The sequence below is a fragment of the Motacilla alba genome, chromosome 7 (assembly GCF_015832195.1).
Source record: "Motacilla alba alba isolate MOTALB_02 chromosome 7, Motacilla_alba_V1.0_pri, whole genome shotgun sequence".
NCBI classification, from domain to species: domain Eukaryota; kingdom Metazoa; phylum Chordata; class Aves; order Passeriformes; family Motacillidae; genus Motacilla; species Motacilla alba.
In genome coordinates this window covers 35,566,812-35,593,087 of record NC_052022.1, presented here as the reverse complement: position 1 = coordinate 35,593,087, position 26,276 = coordinate 35,566,812, and the positions used below count along the sequence as shown (strand labels likewise).

At 45.4% G+C, this 26,276-nt stretch overlaps 1 protein-coding gene across 7 annotated transcripts in view; it reads left to right on the top strand.

The window, feature by feature from the left end:
* FN1 (fibronectin 1) overlaps positions 1 to 26,276 on the top strand; it is a 51,971-nt gene that overhangs the window by 8,967 nt on the left and 16,728 nt on the right. For 5 of the 7 annotated variants that reach the window (XM_038142458.1, XM_038142461.1, XM_038142459.1 and 2 more), the window contains exons 8-28: positions 226 to 405; positions 1,893 to 2,069; positions 2,508 to 2,660; positions 4,470 to 4,598; positions 6,095 to 6,238; positions 7,979 to 8,100; positions 9,309 to 9,486; positions 9,612 to 9,788; positions 11,349 to 11,477; positions 11,595 to 11,684; positions 12,224 to 12,418; positions 13,723 to 13,995; positions 16,950 to 17,216; positions 18,791 to 18,885; positions 19,200 to 19,368; positions 19,634 to 19,720; positions 20,490 to 20,681; positions 23,004 to 23,276; positions 24,324 to 24,506; positions 25,785 to 25,874; positions 26,007 to 26,276. In XM_038142458.1, the coding sequence (XP_037998386.1) occupies positions 226 to 405; positions 1,893 to 2,069; positions 2,508 to 2,660; positions 4,470 to 4,598; positions 6,095 to 6,238; positions 7,979 to 8,100; positions 9,309 to 9,486; positions 9,612 to 9,788; positions 11,349 to 11,477; positions 11,595 to 11,684; positions 12,224 to 12,418; positions 13,723 to 13,995; positions 16,950 to 17,216; positions 18,791 to 18,885; positions 19,200 to 19,368; positions 19,634 to 19,720; positions 20,490 to 20,681; positions 23,004 to 23,276; positions 24,324 to 24,506; positions 25,785 to 25,874; positions 26,007 to 26,276 (3,573 nt within the window). The remainder of the gene's footprint in view (positions 1 to 225; positions 406 to 1,892; positions 2,070 to 2,507; positions 2,661 to 4,469; positions 4,599 to 6,094; positions 6,239 to 7,978; positions 8,101 to 9,308; positions 9,487 to 9,611; positions 9,789 to 11,348; positions 11,478 to 11,594; positions 11,685 to 12,223; positions 12,419 to 13,722; positions 13,996 to 16,949; positions 17,217 to 18,790; positions 18,886 to 19,199; positions 19,369 to 19,633; positions 19,721 to 20,489; positions 20,682 to 23,003; positions 23,277 to 24,323; positions 24,507 to 25,784; positions 25,875 to 26,006) is intronic. The other 2 variants (XM_038142462.1, XM_038142463.1) reach the window with 1 other exon arrangement.

Here is a 26,276-nt window from a genome sequence, read left to right as displayed (position 1 = left end):
ACTTCATTCAAGTGGAGCTGCAGTAATATATGTTTGGAAAAGAATGTGAAGGGATGCCACAGCTATGGAGCTGTCTGTTGGTGTGTATTGGCCCAGCTCCTTGGCAGTCAGTGTGGGTTCCCAGCAGCCAGCAACTTGGCCTGGAGGGGCTGTTGCTGTTTTAGAGCCCTGAAATTTGTGAATTGCTTTCAGCTGCAATCTAATGCTGTGATTTTGTTTTTGAAGCTGTGACCCAAACGTATGGTGGCAATTCTGATGGAGAGCCCTGTGTGCTGCCTTTCACCTACGATGGAAGGACTTTCTATTCCTGCACCACTGAGGGCCGCACGGATGGGCACTTCTGGTGCAGCACCACTTCCAACTTCGAGCAGGACAGGAGATACTCCTTCTGTACCGAGCAGAACGGTGAGCTCTAATCACAGGGTCTTCACATGCATGTGACCCTAGTGGAGGGATGGAGGAGGGAGCAGAGGACACAGGAACATGCTGCCTGACCAATTCCAGCAGTCTGGAAGGACTCGAGGCAGTGCTGTGAATGGAGGGCTGCCTGGTGACTGAGCAATTGTATGCTCTTGGTGTTTTTGGAGGGTGCTACAGATGTACCCTTTGAGTCCTGTTCTCTGAGCTGACCTTAGAATGGCAGTACCTGGTCATGGTGGAGCTTTGGCCCAAGGGATGCTTATCTTTGGCTTTGCTTGGGTGAATTGCTTCAAGCAATGCCCATATTAGGCTACAAAGAGGAGGATGAACATGGAGAACAGCTTGTGCAGCCCTGTCACTCCCTCCATCCTGGCTATCTGGCAAGGCTGCCATATATAGCAGTCCTCTTCATGTGATTTGTGGTCACTGATCAGGAGCTGGGGCATGACTAAGGCAGCAGCATTGCTTCTTGTTTGTGGATGGTCAGTGTTCACAGCACAGATCTGTCTACCTGTGTGGTTGCACTTCCTGGAGTGCCTGTCAGACATCCATGGAGCAGTGCCCAGGCAGCTCTGGATCTGGGGGATCCAAGGGGATTCCAAGGGATCTGACCTTGGAAAGAATATTTCACGTTCCCACATGAAAATACTGCTTCTTACACTGTGTAGACATGTTTTAAAAATTCTGTTCTACTTTGGTTGTTTTTTCCTGATGAAAGTCAAGCCTTTTTCTGCAGGGAATATAATACTTTATTTTTTAAAAAACAAGGTAACTAACCTCCAAAAAAACACCCAAACACTGTCCCTGTCCATGCCCACATTCATGTTTTAGAGAGGCTTCTTGTGATACACTGTGGGGAAGAGAAATGTAGGAATGTCATATAGAAAAATCTCAGTAAATGTCTTGTTGTTCTCCAATATTTGTAAAGCAGAGTTGCTCAAGAGGTGATTAGTTCAGGTAGATTACAGCCCTCTTTCCACTGCTGCTTGCAAAACATGAAGCTTCTAGCCTGCAGAGAGGTTTTGGCTTGTCCTGTTGTACATAACTGAGCTGTAACCCTTTCCTGAGGGTGAAGGATTCCCTTGGAGCTGAAAGGCACCACTGGGAAATAGCTTCAGAGATAATACAGGTATGCCGAGAGCTGTGAGTTTATTTCATTCCCTAGGCCTTGGGAGAAGGCATTTGCAAAGCTACTTCCCGAACACAGTAAGCTTTGGTTTTCCCTGTTTCCTGGGAATTCCCATGGCTGCCTCTGCAGCTCATTCCAGAGCAAAGCTTGAACCGAACTGACCTCATGCAAAGCTTATGTTTCCACATCTGAATTAATTAAAGCTGAGAAAAGAAGCCTGTGGATTATATACAGGGCACACATGGGAAAAAGTAGTGCTAGTGGTTTGTTTTCCAAGCTCTTCTATGCATGCTAAGAGAGCGCAGGCTGAATTTGCCCTTTTCTCTTCATTTTTTTTGTACAGTTTTGGTCCAGACGCGTGGTGGCAATTCCAATGGTGCTCTGTGCCACTTCCCCTTCCTGTACAACAACCGCAACTACACCGACTGTACTTCCGAGGGACGGAGGGACAACATGAAGTGGTGTGGAACCACTGAGAACTACGATGCTGACCAGAAGTTTGGGTTCTGCCCCATGGCTGGTAAGGCTGAGAGCCATAAAGGGGTCATGGAACACCTCTATGAGGTTCTTTGGGCTGGAAAGTGAAGATCTGTCGTTGATCAGATATCGGTGACTTCTAATGAGCTAAGTCTCAGTCCAAAGCCCTTTAAGGCATTTCTGAAGTTTTCTTTTGTCGTTTTTTCCCCTTTTTGACAACTCTGGCAGAGATTTAGCAGTGCCAGGAGAAGGCAATTTTCATTACTTCTTTGCTACAAGCCAGTGGTAGGCATGCTCTTCAGCTGGTGCAAACTAGTGTAGATCTGATGGAGAACCTAAATTTGAGTGTGTGCCTAAAATTTCCTTGTTGAGATTGAAGAAAACCTCTACTTGCTATGAAGGGGCATTGCAAATGATCTCAGTCCTCAAGATCTTGTAAGTTCTGGCCTCATAAAAATCCTCTTGCTTTCTTCTCACCCAGCCCATGAAGAAATCTGCACAACCAACGATGGTGTCATGTACCGTGTTGGGGACCAGTGGGATAAGCAGCATGACATGGGCCACATGATGAGATGTACTTGTGTAGGAAATGGCCGTGGAGAGTGGACCTGCATTGCCTATTCACAGCTCAGAGGTACTGATTTTCATGTTGATATCACCACTTCGGTCAAAGTGGGAGGTGGCAGAAATTGGTATTCGTTTCTGTCCTTGTGGGCTTGAGCCCACACTCAAGAACTGTTGTTTACTCTTTGGAGTAGGAAGGGAATTAGAAGAGCTGTGAAGTTCTTGTCTTGTTTATGTGCTGGAAAAGTATATTCCAGCCTTTACAGGCTCTGAAACAGAAGCAAACCTTGATTGTCTTGATTGTGGTATCCCTCCCTCCTTTTGTCTGCGTTTAGGAATTGGCAGCACTGTGACTTTACATGGAGCTCAGTATAAGCACCTCCCCACCTCAAGAACAGACAGAACTCCAGACTAGTCTGAAGTTTGAAAGCAGAGCTGTTGTGTTTTATTGTTCTGCAGTGAAAATTTCAATTCCTCTGTGCTGGATTAGCCTTTTGCTGGCTGATCTATATGAAAAGCTGGCAGAAAAGCATGGAGATTACTCTTATTTATTTACTCATTTGTGTGAGTGGTCCAAGTGGAGAAGTACTTAAGCAGTACCAAAAAAAGAAGACTTAAAAGCGCAGACATTTGATCATCCTACAGCTAGCTCACAGCATTGGCTTCATGTCTGGAAAAGGCAGGGGGGTTGCTGTCAAGAGGCCAAGAAAGGACTCTTTTAACACCACTGCTGAAGTGGGATATAATTTATAGGGAAAAGCTCACTCAAGGGCTTTGGAAGGGGTTTTTTAGTGTGTTCCCTTCAGCGAGAAAGGCACTGCTCAAAATTCTGGGCTGTGCAAGTCCTGTTTCCACTCACACAGCTAGTTCTCTGCAGTTTCTTTCTGGAGTTGAAGTGGTCTTTCTTGATGAGGAGAGGGTAGAGATACTTTGCTTTTTCAAAAGGCGAAGGTTATCTGAGTGGAGCTGTTTAAACACAAGCAGCCAGACCTTGGCGCCTGCAGGAGAGTCTGAGTGCTCCTTGGTTTATGCAGATGTTGTGCCCATGGTGTGGGAAAATATCATGGGAATCATGGACTCACTTCCCCAAGGACAGCTGGTCCAGGATTGACTCCAGACCTGAACTTGGGTCTCTTGGGTCCCACTTAACAAAACAACTTGCTTCTGGGCTTGTTTTCATGTTTGTTTTGTCTTTCTGCTCCTTGCTGTGATTAGACTGGCTTTAGGAATTCTGGGCCAGATCCCAGATGGACATTGAACCTAATAGAGTGATACCATTGTACTACAGCATGGAGTCTGGTTACTGTGTTATGAGGGAAGAGTAGTCTGGTTGGCACCACCAGCATCTTCCGTGTGTAAAAGGTCTACCTCTGCCTTCAGATTACTACAGAGGGTAGCAGAGATACCCAGCAGAATAACATCACGAGGATGGCTGTACTTCTTCGTTGTATCTTCATAAATTTGGAGCAGCCCTTTTCTCCTTGGATAGTTGCAGTGGTTTGAGGCCGAGGAGTTTCAGCTGAGATGTTCTTCAGAGGAGATGCTCCGAGCATCAGTGCGGTGCTTTAGAGTTTTGATCACACGTGGAATCTGTCTGAAGGAACAAAGAGGCAGTTCTGTAGCTGGATTGTGTCTTACAGACCTCTTTCCTGCAAGTGTTGCTTATTTGTACAGTGCTGACAGATGAACTCGGGAGCAGGGCTGTGTGTGCAGCGCTGGGAGGGTCACAGATTACAGAAAGGAAGGCTCCTTTCTGACTTGGATGGAGCTGGTCACAATCAGTCTGTGTGCTGATCTAGCAAGGGAATGATGTTCCAGGCAGAAGGGCTCTGTCTCAATGCTTACACCTATTGCTCATGAACTCTATTCTCTCCCCCAGACCAGTGCATTGTGGATGGCATCACCTACGACGTGAACCAGACCTTCCACAAGCGCCATGATGAGGGGCACATGCTGAACTGCACCTGCTTTGGCCAGGGCCGGGGGAGATGGAAGTGTGATCCTGTTGGTGAGTCACTGGCTGTCCCCACTTGCCAGACACACTCTGTGGCTCTGTACAAACTGGCTGTGGTATGGAGAAACTGGTGTGTGAGTTTGGGCCCAGTCTTTGTCCGCTTTCTGTCCTGAATTGTACAAAAGCAAAAATAAATGCAACACTGCATTTCCTGGAGGGTAAGTGAAAGGGCATTTGTTAATTTAAGGGCATATGCTTGGGTTATCACACCTGTCACGGAAGAACCACGACTGTGGCAAGCATATGTTGTAAAATGTAGCAGGGCAGTTAGCCTGTGGTCATTTGGCTGGATTCTGGTACCTCAGCTGTCAGCTTAGCAGGGCTCTCAGCCTGGACACTGATAAAACATGCAGCTGGGCCCTGATGCTGGGCTCAGTTTTCTTGCCTTTCTCTATCCTAAAATCTTCCAGAGTTTTCTCCCTGAATTGAGGAAGGAGCACCAGCATATATTAACTTACCTTGGACTGAATTGATTTTTTTGGCTGCCCTTTGTTCTAGCAAAGAGAAAGCTCAGGATGAGAACACGTGTTAATAGTGCTCTGGAGGTTAGCTCAAACCATCAGGATTCTTTGCAGGAAGGAGATTTCATGTCTTCTTCCTCCTCCCCTTCCCTAGCAAACCTTGATTGGAAGATAAGACCTGGCTGTTTGGTTTGCAATTACTAAGTCCAAGAGAGTGTCAAACTACTGCCAAGAAAATCTATTAGAAATTAATAGTTGTGAAGCTCTGCTTTATTAACAGCAGTATGTGTTTACTCAAGGAACATGGCTTATAAAGCTCCTGAAAATTACTAGTTTGAAGGAACGGGTGGGGGGAGGATTTCAGCTATCTGTATAAGTGCAATTAAAGTTTTAACTTTGTTGGCTCTCTCTAAACAAAGCTCTTATTTATCCAAGCAAACATAATGCTGGTTCTCACTGAAAATTTCTGTGGAGCCTGGCATACATGCAGTTGTCAGAGTAGAAAGTGTGCTGAAGTGCTGTACTGTGCTGTATTTACACTAGTTCAGCTGATTTCAGGATCTGATCTATCCCACTTTGGTTTATACGATGGTAAATCTGGAAAGATTCTGCTGAAAATAAAAACATTCTGGGAACTATTAAAGCATAGAGTTCTGAAGGCAGGAGGAGTTTTTGCCTTTGATCTCCTCGAGAACAGCATGGTTTAGCTTTGGATGAGAGATGAACTCAATTGGCCAGGGCGGAATTGAGCTCCAGAGTGGATGAAATTCTTTCCAGAAGGAACACCCCACTGAAATGCATCACAGCTGAATTAGCCCCCTAATATCTGGCTTAATACCTGCAGTGCTATATTAAGAACCTTGATTTGAGACTCAAGTTCTGTTGCCCCTTTATCATTCTGTACCTGTATTTGCAAATAAACATCAGTGTTGCATTTCTTTGCGCAGAAGTATTTTGGGGCTTTTTTTGTAGATATTACGGTGTGGTTTCAGTAACACCCAGTGTGAACTGTCTCTCTTGTGCCTCCAGACCAGTGCCAGGACTCAGAAACCCGCACCTTCTACCAAATTGGAGACTCCTGGGAGAAGTATGTGCATGGGGTCAGATACCAGTGCTACTGCTATGGTCGTGGGATTGGAGAATGGCATTGCCAACCTCTGCAGACCTACCCAGGTAAGAAACCCAACAGAAAATGAACGCACCTGCTGAGTGAGACCTGAGGAAGGCCAGCTTTCCACCCCTCACCTGCTCAGGTTTCTGTACCTAATGCCTTTTGGTTTCCTTTTAAAACAGAACAGATTCTCCCTGTCCCTTGGCAGACGCAAGCAATTGTCAGGGGTTGATAAAGAGGGGCTCAAGCTGTTTGCAGCCGTTCCTGAGGCCAGGGTTAGTTCAGAGAATGACCCTCAGTGCACACAACAGCTTGGGTTTACATTGCCTCTTGGTATTTAGTGATATCACACGTGTAATCTTCTGCTTAGGTTTCCTGAAACTCACATGTGTGATTCTTCCTTTTCCACTCATTACAGAAGCAAAATCCATCATGGAACAAAATGTTTTTCCTGATCAGTGCCCCAAAGACATTAAATATTTGAACTCTTGTTTGTCCAGGCAATTCCAGGAACTCTATAGGAATGGGCAATGCCTGTTTGTTGGTTGTTCAGCTTCAGTTCCCTGAACAGAACATGAGGGGAACTTCTCTACTTTCCTGTTTAAGATTGCAACTGCCACTGTCTTAATCTGAATAAGATGAAGTATTAATGCTTGCTGAGCTTCATTTATTCCTGTTGGGCTGCTTAAACAAACATCTCCCTGAGCTATGTGAAATATGCATGCCTCCAGCCTGGAGACCAGGCTTGGGGCTGCTTTAGACACAAGAGTGACTGAAAATGTGTAAATAAACCAAATCTCATGTTTCTGAATGTAGGTTTGGGGTTAGGTGAGCTTTGAAATTTTCTGCCTGTGGGCACAAGTTTGTTTTTCTAGAAATCCTGTTAAATGGGGAACAGGTATGTATGCTACAGGGTTGTCCAAATAAATTATTATTAGAAATGTTGGGAATGGGGTGAGGGTGCAGCTATTTGATGGCTTAAACACTTTCCTGCCGATTCCAGGGATCTCTTTGCTAGGATTTTCTGAGAACTAACATGAGGACAGTGCTGCTGAGTATTCAGTGACACCTCCCCAGTGGGGTGGGAGGGACTGAAAGGAGAACCATGGGATCATAAAACCTGTCCTTCTCTATTGGAGAGCTTGTTGGAGGAAATAGAGCCTGACCTAGCTGAAGGCAATCAGTAGTCTTAGGCATTAGAGCACTGCAAAGCTTGTATTTTCATCGGTTCATGGGCCTCTTGTCTCAGGACTTCCACCTACCCTTCTGGGGGTTTTTGTGCAGAAGAAAAGTCTCACAATCTGTTGAGTCCTACACAGAGTCAGGAAAATTCAGAAATTTAGTAAAATAGAAGATAAGTGTCTATTTTCAGGCTGTATTCAGTGTCAGGTCAGAAATTTTCCCTCACCATGATGCATGATTAGACCTGGATTTGGCAGATGGTTTTTATCAGCTTCCCTGCTGCCATTGCAGGAGATATTAATGAAGAAAACAGTTACTTGCTGAGAACTTCCCTCCATTTCTTTGAACAGCAAGGCTTTGCTTTACAGACTTTTTCTGTGCTAGACCTCTCCCATCGTCGTTTCATTGGTAGCTTAGAGGACATGGACCCAAGGAGTGCACATTAACTTCCCCACAGAATTTATTCTTATTCACTAGTTTTCTAGGTAGCAGTGAAGGATAGAAAGGCAATAGAAGTGATTTCCCATGTGTAGAAATACTATGTGAGCCACGCAGCTTTCTTGCTTTTGATGACTCCACAATATCCCCAGTAGGTTAAAACCTGCAATGCCTTTTTTCAGGCTCGAGTGGACCTGTCCAGGTGATCATCACAGAGAGTACAAATCAGCCAAACTCCCACCCCATCCAGTGGAACGCTCCTGAACGATCTCACATCACCCAGTACATCTTGCGCTGGAGACCTGTGAGTAGCACATTTGTCATCATTTGTTCCTCAAGAGTACTTTATTTGGCTTTTTCTGCTGTCTGAAAGAAGTGGCTGACACAACTTCAGCAAACTCGAGTTGCTTATTCAGTGTCTTTGGCCTCTTGAGGTCAACAGCTCCTCTTGAGCATCGAGGAGAGCCAATGCTGTATAAACACTTAGTGTTTTCTTGCCCAAACTTCACTGGTTGCTGTGTTCATAAAGTATTTTATTAAACAAAGCACTAGTACAGCAAGCAGACAAGTTTGTATCCTTAGGAATTTAAATCATTGTGGAAACTTTTTCATCCGAAGAAATGCTGTTTTAGTAACATGTGCATGTCCAGAAACTACCGGGATACATTTTATTCTGTTAATGTGGAGGTAAAAATGACTAGGATATGAAATCATAAACAGCTTGTGTAGGATTAAATAAACAGTCACTCCCATCTTCTCCAAAGTCTAAACCAAAACTGGTTAACCACAGCTTGTTGGCTGGCTCCTCTGTGAGGGACGATTTGGTTTAACCAACACAGATGAGCTGTCTTCCAGCTCCCCTGAGTACAGCTTCACAAAAGACCACTTAATGATTAAGAGCATTAGTACCTCAATGCTGCCTGTTATTAAGAGAACAATAAAGGCCCTGATCCAAAGCCATTCAAGGCACTCGAAGCTTTTTACTGATTTCAGTGTATCTTGGATGAAGGCCTGAATGAAATGGACTTTAAAGCACTGGAGTCCAAACCTCAGAGGATGGAGCATTATTTTAAAGCTTCCCATAGAGTTCAAACACAGGGTAGAAGGGAAGAACCTCTCTGTATATTGTTTTCAGATGATAGCTTTACAGTGTTATTATGAACAGGCTTCAAAAGTATCTTTTCCAGCCACTACTTCATGCCTCACTGTGCTTTTGGTGAAGGAATGAGTTGAATTTATAACAAATAGTGCTCCTTTTAAAGGGCAAAGTTCACAGCTAGGCTGTTTTTATTTTACCCCTGTAAAACCTAATAGCTCAATGCCATTGGTCCTGCTTCTTGGCATGCTTTTCTCATCTCCTTTGACTTGATTCTGTCTGTGCACTAAAGCCATTCAAGCCGTACCTGTGTTTGAGTATTACAGTGAGTAGTGACCACACAGCAGGTTAGGTCACTAGATTGCCCTGCTTGCAGCCCAGGGAGTCTCTCACTGTCTGTGTCCTTTTTCTTGCAGAAAAACTCAGGAAGGCAGTGGAAGGAAGCCACCATCCCTGGCCACAGGAACTCCTACACCATCTCAGGCCTGAAGCCTGGTGTGATTTATGAGGGACAGCTCATCAGCGTCCAGCAGTATGGCCACAAAGAAGTCACCCGCTTTGATTTTACCACAACCAGCACCACAGCAGTGACAAGTGAGCTGAGCAGGGGGCATCCAGGAAAACCTAATCTCCTTCACCCACGTCCTTGCTCTGTGCATCCCGGTTAACACAAAAGTGTAGTCATGTTTAATGCAACATCTCTTTGCTCTCTCTCCTAGGCAACACTGTTTCAGGAGAGACAACTCTTCTTCCTCCCGTGGTTGCTACTTCAGAATCTGTCACTGAAATCACATCCAACAGCTTTGTTGTCTCCTGGGTCTCTGCTTCTGACACCGTTTCTGGATTCCGTGTTGAGTACGAGCTGAGCGAGGAGGGCGATGAGCCACAGTACCTTGGTGAGACAATACTGTGTGTGCCAGGGCAAAGCACTGCTCACAGTCAGGGCATCACTGCTTTGTGGCAGTCAGAGCTGCTGTGAACAGTCAGCACCTCCCTGTCTTTCAGTGGGATTCAGTTAGGATATGAGGGTGGCAGCAGGAGCTCAGATGAAAAACTCAGTTCCTTGTCTTTTCTCCATTAATAGCTGTAAGAGAACAAGGCAAGCAAATAGCAATATCCCCTCAGCATACTGTCCCAGAATTCTGCAGAGGAAAACTGCCTGAGCCAGGAGTGGTGGATGAGTAATAACTTTGAGTAGATATAATTATTCTTTTCATCTCCATGGATCTTTGCTCCATTTTTTTTCAGTAGTTGATTTCTTTTTTAATTTTATAATCATGTAGAGTTACTGGCTTCCACAGCATCCTGAAATGAGCAACAGTTCAGATGAGAAGAGAACCAAATCTGGTTTTTTTTGAACCTGCCTCCTGGCTAATTTCCTTTGGCATACCTTTGTCCTTCCATCTCAGTGGACAGAGAGAACTTTTTCCCAAATGCCCTCTCTTGGCTGCTTGTTATCTCATGGATATCTCATGTTCCACTTGGCTCTGTCAGTTATTTTGTTTGGGTCAGATCTTCCTCATCTTTGATAATATGGCAATTTGGCTGAGCTGAGAAGCTGGTTAAAGGCACTGGACTCAGAAAACCAGTTTCAATTCCTGTGTCTAACATTTACTGTAGAGCCCATGGCACCACCACATGTAATTTCATTTTAACTTCTTTTTCCTACTTTCCTGTCCTAACAGTGGTAATAGCAATATCTCAGCTCAAGCATTTGAAGTTATAATAGTTACTGGGACATGAGTGTGGTAAAATAACATGACAAAAAGAACAGCAATCTCCTGACCTAATAATTCTCCTTGGACTGTTGCTCCCCTGAACTCACAGGCTTGGACACTGAGCAGAACTGGCTCTTGTGGGGACTGCCAGCACTGTCACCACCTTTCTTTCTGCCCAGACAGCTGAGCTTAGCTGTGAAGCAGCTCCTGAGCTCATCTGTCTACAGACAGAGGTTTACAGGCAGATTGAAAGGCAATTCCCAGTCTCCCCTAAGATGCTTGGTTTCAGTCTGGTCAGCATGGAGCTGCTTCTTGGGGAGTTTTCTACATCTGGAACGTAGGTGGACATCTGAGAGAAGGGAAAGAAGTTCACCAGCCCTCATAATGTCATTCTTCTTCACTCATGAGTCAATGCTTCCACATAACCTACTCATGTGAAAGTTTTTCCATATATTTCTGTACTGAAAGTCAACAGTCAGGGTATGAAGTGAGTATTCAGCTGAGATGGCTACAGGGGGCTGCTGCTCAAGCTGCCCTGCAATATCCCTTGGTTGCTGGTCCCAGCTCTCCACACAACTCTTCTGAGATGAACCAAATGCAGTGCAGAGAAGCTGTTGTTTTATTGCAGGAAGACTGTACTTCAGCCCAGATTAGAATGGATTTCTCAATTAATTAATTTGGACAGAAAGCAAGAAGATGGAACTGCTAAAACAAATTTTTGTCTCCTGCCTTCCTCAGATCTTCCAAGCACAGCCACTTCTGTCAACATCCCTGACTTGCTTCCTGGTCGCAAGTATATTGTTAATGTCTACCAGATCTCAGAAGAGGGAGAGCAGAATCTCATCCTGTCTACTTCACAGACTACAGGTGTGTGTTGGTGGCTGTTGCTGCACTTTGAAAGCTGTTGTTACTGTTTGCTCAAGAATTTTTTGTTACTTCTTATCCTCACACTTGCTGTCCTCCTGTGTTTATTGTCTTCAACAGCTCCTGATGCACCACCCGACCACACAGTGGAAAGTGTGGATGACACATCCATTGTCATCAGCTGGAGCAGACCACAGGCTCCAATCACAGGTTTGTCCTGTTGGAGTGCACTTATTCTGCATTACTGGTAGAATCTAAAATGTAGGTGAAAAGGAAAATGAAATATACCTCTGGAACAAAGGTAGTGCAAAATTCTGCCTGGTCAGAGAGAGCAGCTGGAAAGCACATGGGTAGTTCAGCATTTCCTTGGCTTCAGTGGCTGAACCAAGCAATGCAGAGGGCTGGATGTAAAAGAATTCCTTCTGGATTTGTGTTAAATAGAAACAAGCCCCAAGACCTTATATTTGTATCTGTCATCCAGACCCTCCTGTAGTGAGCATGAGAACAGCACAGGCCTAAATCCACATGTCAGACCTCAGAGAGAGTCTAACCCAGGTCAGACTGTGCTTTGGAAAGTGGTGTGAGTGTGTGGTCTGTAGATGGGACGTGAGCACAGGCAGGCCACAGGTCCTGCTGAAGTTCAGGACTATTTTTATCAAAGCTCAGGAGGGAGATCAGTTCAGCCCTCATTTCTAGCATTCTTTGTGCTTACTGTTGGTGCTGAGGATTGCATATTTCTCTTGCTTCAGGCTACAGGATTGTCTACGTTCCCTCTGTGGAAGGCAGCAGCACAGAGCTCAACCTGCCCGACACTGCCACCTCTGTGACACTCAGTGACCTGATGCCAGGGGTTCAGTACAACATCAGCATCTATGCTGTGGAAGAGAACCAGGAGAGCACTCCTGTCTTCATCCAGCAGGAAACCACTGGGGTCCCACGCACAGGTAATGCTCATCTTCTGGGTTCCAGTCACTGAGATTCCTGTTGCTAGCTAAGGAAGTGCTTCACTCGGTTATGGTTTTGTGGGTTTGAATTGTAAGTTTCACTGGTATTGAAGTTCTGTAGTAAAATCATACTTATTGACACAGTCAAAATCCACTCTGCATGAAGAGGATGGAATTCCCAGGGGTTGGACTGCAGGCAGGTCTTACGTTGTCTGCAGAAGAGAGATCAATGTCCCAAGTTATCTTAGGGGGATTCTGCTAAGAAATCCTCTGAAGTACCTGGTGTATCATTTTGAACCAGCACTTGGCTTGCAGATGTTCAGGGTTATGTACTCAGACACCACAACCCAATGTTCAGCTGTTCACCTGACTTTTCCCTCTCCCTTCCAGTTCTACCCATTTTTTACCTTTGCAGTCGGTGGGGATGGGAGATTGCTCAGCACTGACTGATGTGCCAAAACACCACAGGATCTAAACTTGAGGCACTCAGTATTTAAAAAACTTCTGGCTTCAGGGTTCTTTAAGTATCCAGTTGGACTGAATAACTGAACCAAAAGAAGGGATAGTGAAAGAATTGGGATTTGATGTGGTGAGCAGCGGAATTTCATGGTCCTGCAAGTTGCAAGCACGTGTTTGCAAATGGGAATTTACCAGGAATGAACTCAGCTCAGTGATTTTTATGGTTTGGCTTCTGCATCTTCCAAAAATGTGCACTGGTTAACCTTAGGGCAGTATCAGGCCTAGTTTCATGAAACTTAATTTAAACACAGGAATTCAAGGGTGCAGTACTGTGGCCCAGCACTGAGGGAACTGCATTTTGCATTTGACTGCAGTAAGGCCAGATCAGCCCCCTCTACTTTTTTAATTATAAAAGGTGGATTTTCAAGTTAATCACAGGCATTGAGAACATGCTGTGCCTTTTGAAAACCCTCTCTTTTAATTTTAGAAGGAGGTTACTGTTTCCAACCCCTGGAGTACTTTGTTTCCCCTCAGGCTTTGGTTCTGCATATACTTGAAGTTCTGTAGCATATTACATTTAGTCTTTCAGTTCTTTCTGTCACAGAAAGATACCTTCTGAAGACATAGCATACTTCAAAGTAGATGGTGATGTTTGGAATTGTAGTCTGCTTGAATATTGTCTGGGAACGTGTGTAGGCATGTTTATAGTGAGGTTACCCTGACTTTTTAATTTGGTAAATATTCTTGGGTTAGCCATCGTTCAAGCAAAATTCACTTTTTTTTTTTCCTTCCATGGAAACCTATAACTTCTCCCCCTGACAACTGTTGTACCCCTGTGCTTTCAGATGAAGTGCCTTCCCCCAGAGATCTGCAGTTTGTGGAGGTTTCTGACATCAAGATCACCATCATGTGGACCCCACCCCAGAGCCAAGTGTCCGGCTATCGGGTGGAGGTGATCCCTGTCAACCGCCCTGGCCAGCACGGCCAGAGACTGCCCATCACCAGGAGCTCTTTTGCTGAAGTCATTGACCTGATCCCAGGAACAACCTATCTCTTCAAGATCTTTGCTGTAAACCAGGGCAGGGAGAGCAAACCTTTGACTGGAGAGCAAACCACCAGTAAGTGTCTTTCCTCCGTGCTTTTTTTCAGCCTTTTGAAGTGTGGATTTCTCTGTTGCTTGGAGAAATGTATAAACAGAGCACTTGAAGTGCAACAGTTCTAGCCCAGGAGGTATCCCATCAGTAGGATGACAGGGCTGGGAATTCATTCATTCTAACAATGATCTCTTCAGCAGATTTATCCTCCTCCAGGGCTTTCCAATGGGAGTTTAAGTCTCATGGTGCTTTAAAACAATTTTGCATGGCTGGAATTCAACTTTTTTATTACTGACTGAGAATTGATGGACCCTGCAGTTCTTTTACAGCACAGATCACAGCTTGTGACTTTCATAGTTTTTTTCTTTTGCTGGTACCTTAGGGCAGATTTCAGTATGACTTAGAAGCCTTGCTGAGATTCCTCTGAAAATCCCGGTCTCCCTTCTGACAGCTCCATACCTATCTGGCTCCCCTGGTACCAGTAGCAGTTGTGCCTGCACATGCAAGGAAGGATCATGCAGGATCCCTCAGAATCTGATTGCTAATGATCTAGTGGCAGTGCAGCACCTCACCAGTGTGAGGAGAAATGCACTTTGTTAGGCATTGTTTTTTGCATTGCAGCAGTGCAGAGAAAAGAGAGGAGCAGAGGCTGGGCAAGATGTAGGTTTTCAGATGGAAGAGTAAGAGTTTTATCTGGGTGGTTATCTCTCCATTCTTGATCCAAGAGGAGCGGATCAGACAGAACATGGGACATAGTTTGTTTGATCAGGTCCTGTTTATTGGGCAATAGAAGGTGGAGTGGGTATTTGTGATGTTCTTTGGCTGGGTCACTTTATTCCAAGGGACAAAATTCAGCTATGTGCATCTGCTGCTCTTCTGCTACTTTTCAGTAAATAAGAGCAACCTCTGAGAACCCAGCCTGGCTCTTAGTAATATGAGAGAGAAGGAAAGGAAATGGGATAATCTGTGAATTTAGCTGTGCTGTTTGAGGAATATCCTTACTTCCATCCATAAAGTTGTGAGCAATGAATAGTGCCTGTCCCTTGACTGTGCAGGGAGAATGGGATCCTTATGTCCATCCTTTGCCATAGGTGTCTAATTTGAGCCCAGCACAGATGGTGTGAGCTCCCTCCCTCCTCTTTCAAGTGAGGCTTTCAAAAGCAAGGATGCGACTTAGGAATCTGAACCCTCTTGGAAGCATTTAGAACAAGAAGGGCTCAGTTCCCAGCTAGATCTGTAATTTTTTGTGGTTGTTTTGAGGAGCCTGGGCTAGGTGTAGGGTTCCTCTGAAACTGCACACAGAGAGGTGTACATTGGAGTATAGACATTTAATTCAGACAGCACAGTGCCAGTCACAAATGTCTGGAATCGTTTTCCATAGGCTGTGATCATCTGCTTAACTGCTTGGCCTAAACCACATTGCAAAAACTATTCACATAAATTGCATCCTGTAATCGAAAGTCCTGGGAAACAGAAATCATTCAGGGTTCCCAAGGAAAACCCTGCAGCAGAAGTCTCTTCCCACGGTGTAAATGTGATTCTCTTTTTGGCCTTCCGTTAAAAAGCAGTCTACAAATAAACTCCAAGTGTGTGTGTGTGGCTTTTTAATCTTCCCCTTTTTCCTCTACTATGGGGAGAGGAAGTGATAAAAGCCTAATAGAGCTGGCAAATTAAATTGTGCAGAAAGGAACTGACTTTAGGCTACACATTTTAGGAAGATACAATCTTTGTCAGATGAGACTTAGCCCAGATATAAATACTGGCAAGGGATAAAGCTGACTTCCAGCCTGTGATTTGGAGATGGGCTTAAGCCGGGTTGCAGTCATCCTTTTCCTTTTTAAATTCTCCCCAGTTGTTTCCAGTGGTGGAAGAAGGAAGACTTCCCTTCCTTTTTCCTCCCTCCTCAAAAATGGAGCAAACAACTGGGGAGAAAACAAAAAGGACAGAAGCATCTTTGTGCTGACTCACTGGGAGAGTGATGAAAGCATTAAATTTTTTTTGCCAAAATATTACTGCTCCAGAAGGAGAAAAAAACATTTGCCAGCAAAAAAAGAGCATTGATGAAAGCTCACTGCTCTCAATTTCAGCATCTGCTTAGAACCTAGCAAAGGTGGGGAGACTTGCCATGTGAACACTGAACTCCTTGCTGCAGCCAGTGCTTCGCTGCCTGGTGTGGGGGCAAATTCCTCTCCAGAACCTCACCTTGCCTCAGCCGAAGGCGGTGACATCTCCACCAGTCACTGTGGCTCCAGTGAAGGAGCTGTGCTGCCTCAGCCTCTTGTTTATGGAGTTATCTGGGTTATCAGCTTCAGCAGCTTCCCAGGGGCACTGATAAAAAGGGGAGGAAGCCTGGTAAGAGCTGTTCCCTGAGTCCCAGGGGAGAGATGAGCATGCTTGGAATTGTTGGATGGTCGGTTCCATGGTGTGAATATTTTTAAGTAGATCTAGGAACTGGTTTTCTGCAGAAAGTCGCTGACTACTACTTATTTTGACATTCAAATGACAAAGTAGGGGTGGTTTATTTTGGGAAGGGATTTTGAGAGGACTGGGCAAGGATTAAAAAGAATAAATCTTTTTCATGGAAAAGGGCTAAAATTAGGTTTCCGTGCTTACACTGACAAGTCTAAACCGAGCTGGTTTTTAAAAAATGCTCAGTGCTCATGAGAAACTGTTGAAATTCCTGAGTGTGTTGAGGTCAACTTTTAGGCTGCCTTCCCCATGGGATGCAGAGATGGCAGTGACCCAAATCAGTGCAGCCTGGAGTGCTCAGGTCTGCCTGTCTCGGTGCATTAATGGATGGCACTGAGGCGTGGATGTAGAAGTGAAATAACTTCCCGGCTCTCTCATGGTCCCACCTTCTCTCTTCCCTTCCGTTGCCCTCACACAGTACATCAGAAATACAGGCCATGCTTTGGAAGTGGGGGTGAGGTGGAGATTCAGCTGGGAAAGCTGATGGGTGTTCTGCTTTGCCTCTCCAGAGCTTGACGCCCCAACCAACCTGCGGTTCCTCAACACCACGGAGCACTCGGTGCTGGTGCTGTGGACGCGGCCCCGCGCCGTGATCACGGGCTACAAGCTGACAGCAGGGCCCACCAGAGGAGGGCAGCCCCGCACCTACAACGTGGGACCCTCTGCCACCAAGTACCTCCTGAGGAACCTGCAGCCTGGCACCGAGTACACCGTGTACCTGGTGGCAGTGAAAGGTGACCTGCAGAGCAACCGAGAGACCGGCGTCTTCACCACTTGTGAGTGAGACACACACGCATCACATACTCCTTTCATACCCTGTCCTTCTTCAGAACTTGTGCTGAAAGTGCCTATTGTGAGTTGATTTACAGGGGCAGCCTTTTGAAGTAGTATTCCAGCAGAACAGCTTGGGAGATGCTCCTTGTTGTTCTTTCTGAACTCGTTGGCAGGAAAAAGAGCTACTTGCATCAAAAAGCTTTTAGTAAAATGTATTTCAGCTTTCCTGATGATTAAAAACAAGAGGGAGAACTTACTACTGATATCTCACTTTTTGCTTAACTGGATGTCAGAAATTTAATTTTACTTGATCTTCCTAATTGCCTGGTTTTGGCATGACAAATCAAGGAAAGAATACAGCTCCCTTTCAAATGGGCAAGGAATAATTAGTCTGGTACTTACATAAAGCTGAAAGCAGTCATTTCTCAAGCTCAGCCATACCATCTAAGGCAGTTCAACTGCAGTTACCCAAACTGACACAAACATTGTATTCTATGGGGTTTTTTGGTGGTGGTTTATTTTGTTGTTTGGTTTTTTTTTTGCACTTCAGTCATCTCTATTTGTGATGTTGGTTTGGAAGAAATATTAAGCAAATTTTGGAAGGAAAGGGAGTTCTGTAACAACCCCCACATACTTCTAAAAAGAACAAATAGATCCAGGATTTAAATAATGATGATGCCATCACATAAACTAGCAAAACTCAAAGCTACCCAAGCCCAGAACCACATCCTCTTTCCAAAAGAGAATGTGGTTTATTTTAGAACAATGTGAAACTAAAATAAGGGCTCAAACTTTTAATCAGTGTAACATTGTTGACATTGGCAAGGTGCTTTTTTGCTGACAGTCTTATCTATAAATATTCCTCCAGTAGAATGTGAGCTGGTATCTTAGATTTAATGTATTCTGGCTTGTCTGAATGAAACCAGTCCAGTTTGAGACTATAGATTTGATTACCCAGGCCTCTTCATTATTGACAAGGCCATTTCAGATTGAACTCTGTTGTTGTTTAGGCTGATTCTGGCATACACAAAGGCTTTGGCTTCTGTGTGATGCTTCTGACAGATGTCAGTGAGACCACAGATGCCTCAGACTGACGTTGGCTCCTTTCTGCTGACTTCACAAGATGTTGGTGAGGGATGAGATGGTCCTTGCTGGGACAGCTGGATGACAGACAGGGGTGTGGTATTCTGCTGATTGGAAGGCATATGGTGGGTGAATCAAAAAAAAAAACCAGCTGAGTTTGGAGGAACACTTTAGATACCATGCCAAAAAACAGGATTCCCCAGATTCTTGGAGCTGGATGCATAGAGGATCATGCATCCACTTGAGTATTTTTGCTTGCCTCAGGAATAAAAGCTCTGGCTATGATTAGGCCACTTGCATACTGTCTGTCAAGCCCAGCAGCGGACAAAAATCATCTGTCAGATCTCTCCCAAATCACTGGATTTTCAGAAGTGGTCTAGTTCAGCACTCAGTTTCATACCTCTGGCTGTTTGTGCTGCTGTAGGTCAGATTTTCAAACTGTTTGGAGCCATCACAGCAGGTAGACTTCAACTCTGGTCAATTCACTCCACAGATCAGCCTGCTGGCTCTGTTCCTCCTTTTAACACAGAAGTGACTGAGACCTCTATTGTCATCACCTGGACACCTGCCCCAAGGATTGGTTTCAAGGTAGGAGGAGCTAAGTCCTGTGTTGGCTTTTCCTCTTGCTTCACTGTGGTGGGGAGGGCAGATTAAAGCCATTCCCTATGGGCTGTGGTGAAGGTGGCAGCACAGGGGGGAGAGGTGCAAAGGGCCTGTTGTTCATAGGTTTAGGTGACAGAGGTCAGTGCAGACATGGGGTTTCAGCTCAAGTGGGACATCTAGACCACAAGTTACAGGACAAACAGCTGAAGTTCAGCATGAGGGCCCCTAGGGCTGCTGTTGGATGGTCAGTCAGGGTGCTGACAGCCTGTGACTGAACAGCAAACCCCTGTCCCCTGCAGCTGGGAGTGCGCCCAAGCCAGGGCGGGGAGGCTCCCCGGGAGGTGATCTCTGACTCCGGCAGCATCGTCATCTCCGGGCTGACCCCCGGCGTGGAGTACACCTACAGCCTGACAGTGCTGATGGATGGCCAGGAGAGAGAGACCCCCATCGTCAGGAGAGTCACTACACGTATGGCACCTGCTTCTCCTCCATCATTCCTTCTTCCACTCCCCACTGCTTTCTGGGAGGTAGTTCTGGGCTTTCCTCCCTGTCGTGGTCTGGTTTTTCTTTTTGGTGCAGAGGTGACAGCAGCACTGGCTCATGCAATGCAGGGTCACAGCTTCAGGGGAATATTTTTGGCTAATTCCAGAGGTTAAGGATATCATGGGGGAAGGGTTGTGAGGCAGCCAGCATGATACTGCCATCAGTGACCCATTTGTCTGAACACTTGCAGCACTGGCTCCACCAACCAGCCTGCGCCTGAGGTCCAATCCTGACACTGGCATCCTGATAGTCTCTTGGGAGAGAAGCACATCTCCAGGTAACCATGTGAACTCATTCTCTGCTCAAACCTCCTTTTGCAGCAGAATGCTAACTAACACTTCTGTGCTGCCTTGCAGTTTGGCGGGAAATTGGCTGTTGATTGATTTAAAGAAAAATGTACCTGTTTCTAGATATATTTAAGGATATAATTCACAGCTAACTACAACTTGCTGTAGGACTCTCAATGATTTAATTTCTGTGTAAAATGCTGTTTTGGAGCATGAATGTGTTAGAATATTTCAGCTGTTTTAGGCATTTGAAGGGTTTCTTCAAGTATCTCCAGTGGTTGAAAAATAGTCTGAGGGAAGGAAAGCAGAATGGACCACAAAGATTTCTGGAAGTGACAAATGAGTTTATGCTATGCAAAGTGAATGTGGAAGTTCTGACAATGTTCAGGATGAACTCTTCTCCCACAATAGCTGATGGGAGCTGCACAATGGACTCCCATAAAAGGTGGATTGAAAGTTTTCAAAAACCCGTTGGTAGATGAATCTTTTACTGACAGAATCCTGAGAGAGGTTCTGCTCAAAACTCCTGAGATTTTCAGTTTGGTGATGTCTCAAAGGGAGCAGAAATACCATGAGGGTGGCATGGCTAGCTCCTGGGAAGCTCATTTTGGGGGGTGCTTGACAAAGCAGCCTCTTTCCTGCTGGGCCCAGGGTGGCAGAATCACTTGTAAAATGTCACATGTTTGCTTCGGCTGTCGCGCTGAGGACTGATGTAAGTGGATCCATGAGGAAACTCCTGACGCTGGCTCTGTATTTCAGGCATCAGTGGCTACCGTGTGACCACTGCTCCCACGGATGGGCAGCAGGGCTCTACCCTGGAGGAGGTGGTGGGTGCAGATCAGACCACCTGCACCTTTGAGAACCTCAACCCTGGCGTGGAGTACAACGTCAGCGTCTACTCTGTCAAGGACGACCAGGAGAGTGTGCCCATCTCAGAAACCATCACACCAGGTAACGAAAGGATGAGCAGCAATTTCAGCTGCCCAAGCTCAAATGGCTGAGCCCAAGAGCTCTACAATGCAGAACTTGTATTCGTCTGCTGGTAGAGGGCTTAGACTTCACATTTAATCTCAAGAAGCAGAATAGCCACGTTCCAGCCTGTGACAGAGCTTCTTCCACCTGTGTGCTTCTCTGCATGGGTGGCCTGTGTTGTGCTTCACAGGCTGGCGGTCAGCACATGGATCTGCTGTATCGGTACGCTGAGCTGGGCAGCAGCAGCAGGGATTTAACTTAGCCCTGAAGTGCCCCAGCATCTGGAGCACAGCTGGTGGGAACAGGAAGTAGGTGAACAGAGGTATGAGTGGGAAGCGAGCACAGGAGAAATTCTGGCAGCACTAGTGGCAGAAGACCACTCGAGCACAATGGAGAGGAAAGCCAAGATGGAAAGGTCCATCACTGTAGCACTTGGGGCACAGTGTGGTGTGTACCACCTTACGTGACATCTGTGGGGACTGCAGAAACTGCCTTTGTAGCTACAGTAGAAAAATTAATATGCATTTCCCTAAATGGTTGCATTTCATTTTCCTTTGTGAGGGCTTCATTTGTTTTTGTTTCCGCTGAGATGATGCCAGCTACTGTGTTTGCTTGCTCTTGTAACACTGCTTTAAAATTTCTGTGCTTCACTGAAGTGCTGTGTGCTCCCTGGGGTGAACTAATACTGTGATGCTGCATAGTTATGCAGTAATAGCTTTAGCCCTTCACCATCTTCTGGTGGGGGAAAGCTAAGAATGTATGTGTCTGGCTCTTACAACTCTTTAAAGGTGATATGGTACATGCATTCCATGTGGATAAACAATTATTTTACAGAAAACCAGCCTTTTTTTTGGCACCTATTCTGTAAAATAAGTGTTTTCCAAGGAGGACATCAAAACAGAACAAAACCACTATTAATAAAGCAATATTTCTGCCCCGTAATTTTTTTTTTCAAACTAACTTGTAATGAACAGAATGGACACAGATTCCTGCATCTTTGACTCACTGATGTCTGATCCTGAGTGAGGAAGAGCATCCATTAGTCCCCACTGGTTTCAGGATCACCCTGATAAAGTTACACAGCCAAATCTTGTGGCTTAAGTCAATACCAGTTTATTGACTTGAGCAGCTGAAGGTTTGGCCATTGCCAATTAAAGATGCACCTAAAGTTCCCCATTCCCTGCCCAGTTCTGCTGGTCCTAACATGCAGGAAATGAGCACCTTTGCTAATGGAATCATATCAGTAGGGAAAACAGTCACAGCTGGGCTTATTTTCCCTACAGAAATTTAGGCAGCATCTTAAAGGTCATTAAAGGGCATTTTTATTTAGTGGCTAAAACTTGATATTTTGAACAATTTTAGCCATATATGTCAGGCTCTTGGGCACATCTTATGCTGGGCATAACCTCTCAATTCGGGGATGTTGTCACTCTGACAAAATTAATACCATCTAAAGGTCATTTTTAACCATTTCCATGTTTCCAAGGCAGTGTTCTGTTACTTACTGTTTCACATCATCTGTTTTTAGCATATATATTGCAGCAGTTAGTTGGTAAGTAGAACTTGAGGAATTCTGGGCCAGATCCTCAAGCCGTTGCAGGGATTTGAGGCTTTTTCCAGGTGCAGTGTAAATAGTTCAGACAGTGGATGATCTGTCCTGGAGCTTTGTGAAGGTTCTCACCAGCTGAGGGTCTGATTTAGCCTCTTCAAGTGAGTTGATATTTTTATGATCCCAGTGATAAAAGTTAGATTCACCATTTGAACAAAACAAGAGTTTTAGAGGGTCAATCAACAGAGTTGTTGTTTTGTTTGCACTTTAGTAAACTTTGCTCGCTTGTAATTTACCTGTAGAAAGAAAAAAGGGCTGGGTTTTTTTCTGCTTCTGTTTGTCAGAAAATGATGGGTCTTTGAGGCTTATCATTGCTCAGAGTAAATTTGTTGCAAGTTAAGTGCCTGTTGTAGGGCTCTTTGAAAATTTTATGTCTGAAGAGAACTGTGGTTTCAGCTTCTGAGGGGATCAAGGTTTCAGCTTCTGTCTGCCCAGGGAAGCAGCTGGAGACTGCATTGAAGGGTAAATCTAAGAAAACAGACTGAAAACAACAAAAGCAAAAACACAACAAAAACCACCCTACCAAAATCCTTCCTTTTTCCCCCAAACCCCAAGAGAAATTGTTCATATCACCGCAATTGCTTCCCGAGTTCTGTCGATGTTAATAGTGATGAACACTGCTTTTCTCTCCCTTGTCTCTCTTGTTGCCTCCGTGTGTCTCTGCCTCTCCCGTTTGCTCTTTAACTCATTAGAGGTGCCCCAGCTCACTGACCTAAGCTTTGTTGACATAACTGACTCGAGCATCGGCCTGAGGTGGACCCCGTTAAACGCCTCCACCATTATTGGGTACCGCATCACTGTAGTTGCGGCAGGAGAAAGTGTCCCTATTTTTGAAGATTTTGTGGACTCCTCAGTAGGATACTACACAGTGACAGGCTTGGAGCCGGGCATTGATTACGACATCAGTGTAATCACACTCATTAATGGCGGAGAGAGCGCCCCTACCACTCTGACACAGCAAACGGGTGAATTTTGAAAACTTCTGTGTTTTGGGACATGGACAGTGTCACTGGCTGTCACTGGCTGTCAGGGTGCTGGGGCTTTGTCCAAAGAGGAATTGAGCCCCTCGCTGCAGGGAAGCCAGGCAGAGAGAGCTCGCTCCTTTCCCCAGATGGCAGCTGGGGATGGATATGGTGCTGCTCCTTCTTGAATTGGAGGCATTTTAATACCATGAATGACTGCAGACTTGCCAGGCTCATTCACCTTCTGCTGTTCAGATTTCCAGGATCCAGTTGGAATCAAGAGCCTGAAACATGAGCTGTGTGTTTGCCAGACCTTAAAACTGTGATTCCTCAAAATAGGAGTGCTGAAGGGCGGAGCAGATCAGTAGACACCCTCCAGCCTTGACAGCTGTTTGAGCTTCCAGCAGCCCATTTCCATGGTGGCCCCACTCTTTCCACAATGCCCCAAAGGATGCAGATGGACACCGCTCCCTGAGTACATGCCAGTGACAGCCATGCCACACCGTCGAGGGTTTCTATAGTGCATGAGCTGAAGGAGAGCTGGAAACTGGTTCTTGCATGAAATCTTGTTGTGTTTGAAAGCCCTGAGGCTGTAAATCCTTCAACATGAGTAGAAGTAGAGTCGTAGGAAATTAGTGATATACCCTCTCCTCTCCTGTGTGTGCATGTATGGATTCTAGATGAGATGACTTTTCCATCTGTAGCTGCTGTATGGCAACTTTAAACCTCTCTTGGCACCACATCTGTAATACAAAATCCAGCTGCTAGAAGCACATTAGTGAAACTTGCTACCTTGTTTTTAAATTAGCCCCACGGGGTACATTTAACATATCAGGAATTGCCAAGAGGTTAAAGCAGCCCGACAGTAGTGCAGACACATTTTTCTCTTAACTGTAGTAGAACCAAATGTAGTTTAGAAGTCTGTTTGCATGAGTCTGATGCCGTAGTCAGTTGTGCATGAGATACTTTCTCTGGTGGTTGATTCCCTGAACAGACCTCTTGATCAATATGAATCTGAGAGCTGAGGTAGGTTTGTTCTTTGCTGTGTAGCTGTGCCTCCTCCCACTGACCTGCGCTTCACTAACGTGGGGCCTGACACCATGAGGGTGACTTGGACTGCCCCGACTTCCATCGTGCTGAGCGGTTTCCTGGTGCGCTACTCCCCCGCCAAGAAGGAGGAAGATGTTGCGGAGGTGACAGTCTCACCCTCAGACAACATGGTGATCTTAACAAGTAAGTGGCTTACCTGCATAAATCAAACATGAGAAGCCCCTCATCATAAAATCATAAGGCTACTAAGAGAAGACCTCCAAGGTCATTGAGTTGTCAACCCAGCACCACCATGTTCACCACCAAGCCATATCCCCAAGTGCCAATCCACACACCACCTGAACACTTCCAGGGATGGTGACTCCACTCCTGACCAACCTTTCAGTGAAGAAATTTTTCCTGATATCCAACCTCTATCTCCTCTAGTGCAGCTTGAGGTCTTGGCTTTTCACTTTTTACCTGGGAGAAAAGTCTGACCCCCACCTTACTTACAGCCTCCTTTCAAATACTTGTAGAGGGTGAGAAGGTCCACATGACACAAGATGAAGCAAAAAAAAATTAGTGTGGCTGGCCAAATTCTCAGCTGATCTAAAGTGATGTTGCAAGTAGCCTCATAGAAACTCACCCCAAATGGGATTTGGCCTCTAGCTTTACCCAAGTTAAAGCCAAACCACAGGCAGGTTTTTTCCTATCAGTCCAAGGACAGCGATGAATCAGGCTGTGAGGCAATTGCATTGATTTGCAGCCTGGTTAGGTATTAACAGTAAATACATGCTGTTCGCCTGCTTTGCCAATAGTGTCAAGGACTTGCAGTGCAGTGGTTCAGGAGAGGATCAGAATATGCAAAAGGTCATTGCTCCTCTGACTTTGTATGCTCAGACCAGAAAACACATCCTGTTTTGGAACCTTACAGGACATGGCAGCAAAATGCGGGCTACCATTTTCCGAAAGCTGACATTAATTTTTGGGGCAAAAGCTGTGTTATATTTATAGTTGGGTTAGTATTTTTTTTCTCTGAGGATCTGGTTGGTTAAGTGAGAGACAAGACCTGTTTTCAGAATAAAAAACTAAATCTAGAGCTTGTCTGAGTTAGAACAGCTGTGTTGGAAATCATTGGTCCTATTTCAGCTTATATCAGCTAAAGCTTTGGCCTGGTGCATAGATAAACTAGTAGATAACTAGAATGGATCCTGTAAAAAGGTAATTGACTAGAAGCAATCTCCACAAACTGATGAAGCAATGACCTAGGATATCGTGCTCCTTCAGGCTAATGCACTGCAAGGAACCATAATGCCACAAAAATAACTGATTTAAACTTTTGATCGTCCTGGAAGCTCAGCTCTTCCATCAAGCAAAACCTGATTGTCTCCTAAGAAACACAGTTAAAATTGTGTAGGTTGATTAACTCCTTGATGTTAGCAAAGAAACATTAGCCCAAATTCCTGTTCTTCAACTCCACAGACCTGCTCCCTGGCACTGAATATCTGGTGAGAGTCTACAGCGTTTCTGAGCAGCATGAGAGTGCACCTTTGTATGGAATCCAGAAAACAGGTACTTGGATGCACGCGTGGCTAATGCCATCCTTTAAGAATTCATTAGTGGGACTTAATTACTTTTTTTTTTTCCTGTGATGATGCCAAGCAGTTTGGTTGAGCTCACCCTTGTGTCTCTTGAAACACCCAGGCCTTGATTCCCCCACTGGCCTGGACTTCTCGGATATAACGGCGAACTCCTTCACCGTGCACTGGATCGCTCCTCGTGCCACCATCACGGGCTACAGGATCCGCTACCAGCCCGAGCAGGGCGGGGGCCGGCCCAAGGAGGAGCGTGTGCCCCCCTCCAGGAACTCCATCACCCTCACCAACCTGCTGCCAGGCACCGAGTACGTTGTCAGCATCATTGCTGTCAACGGCAGGGAGGAGAGCCTGCCCTTGGTTGGCCAGCAGACAACAG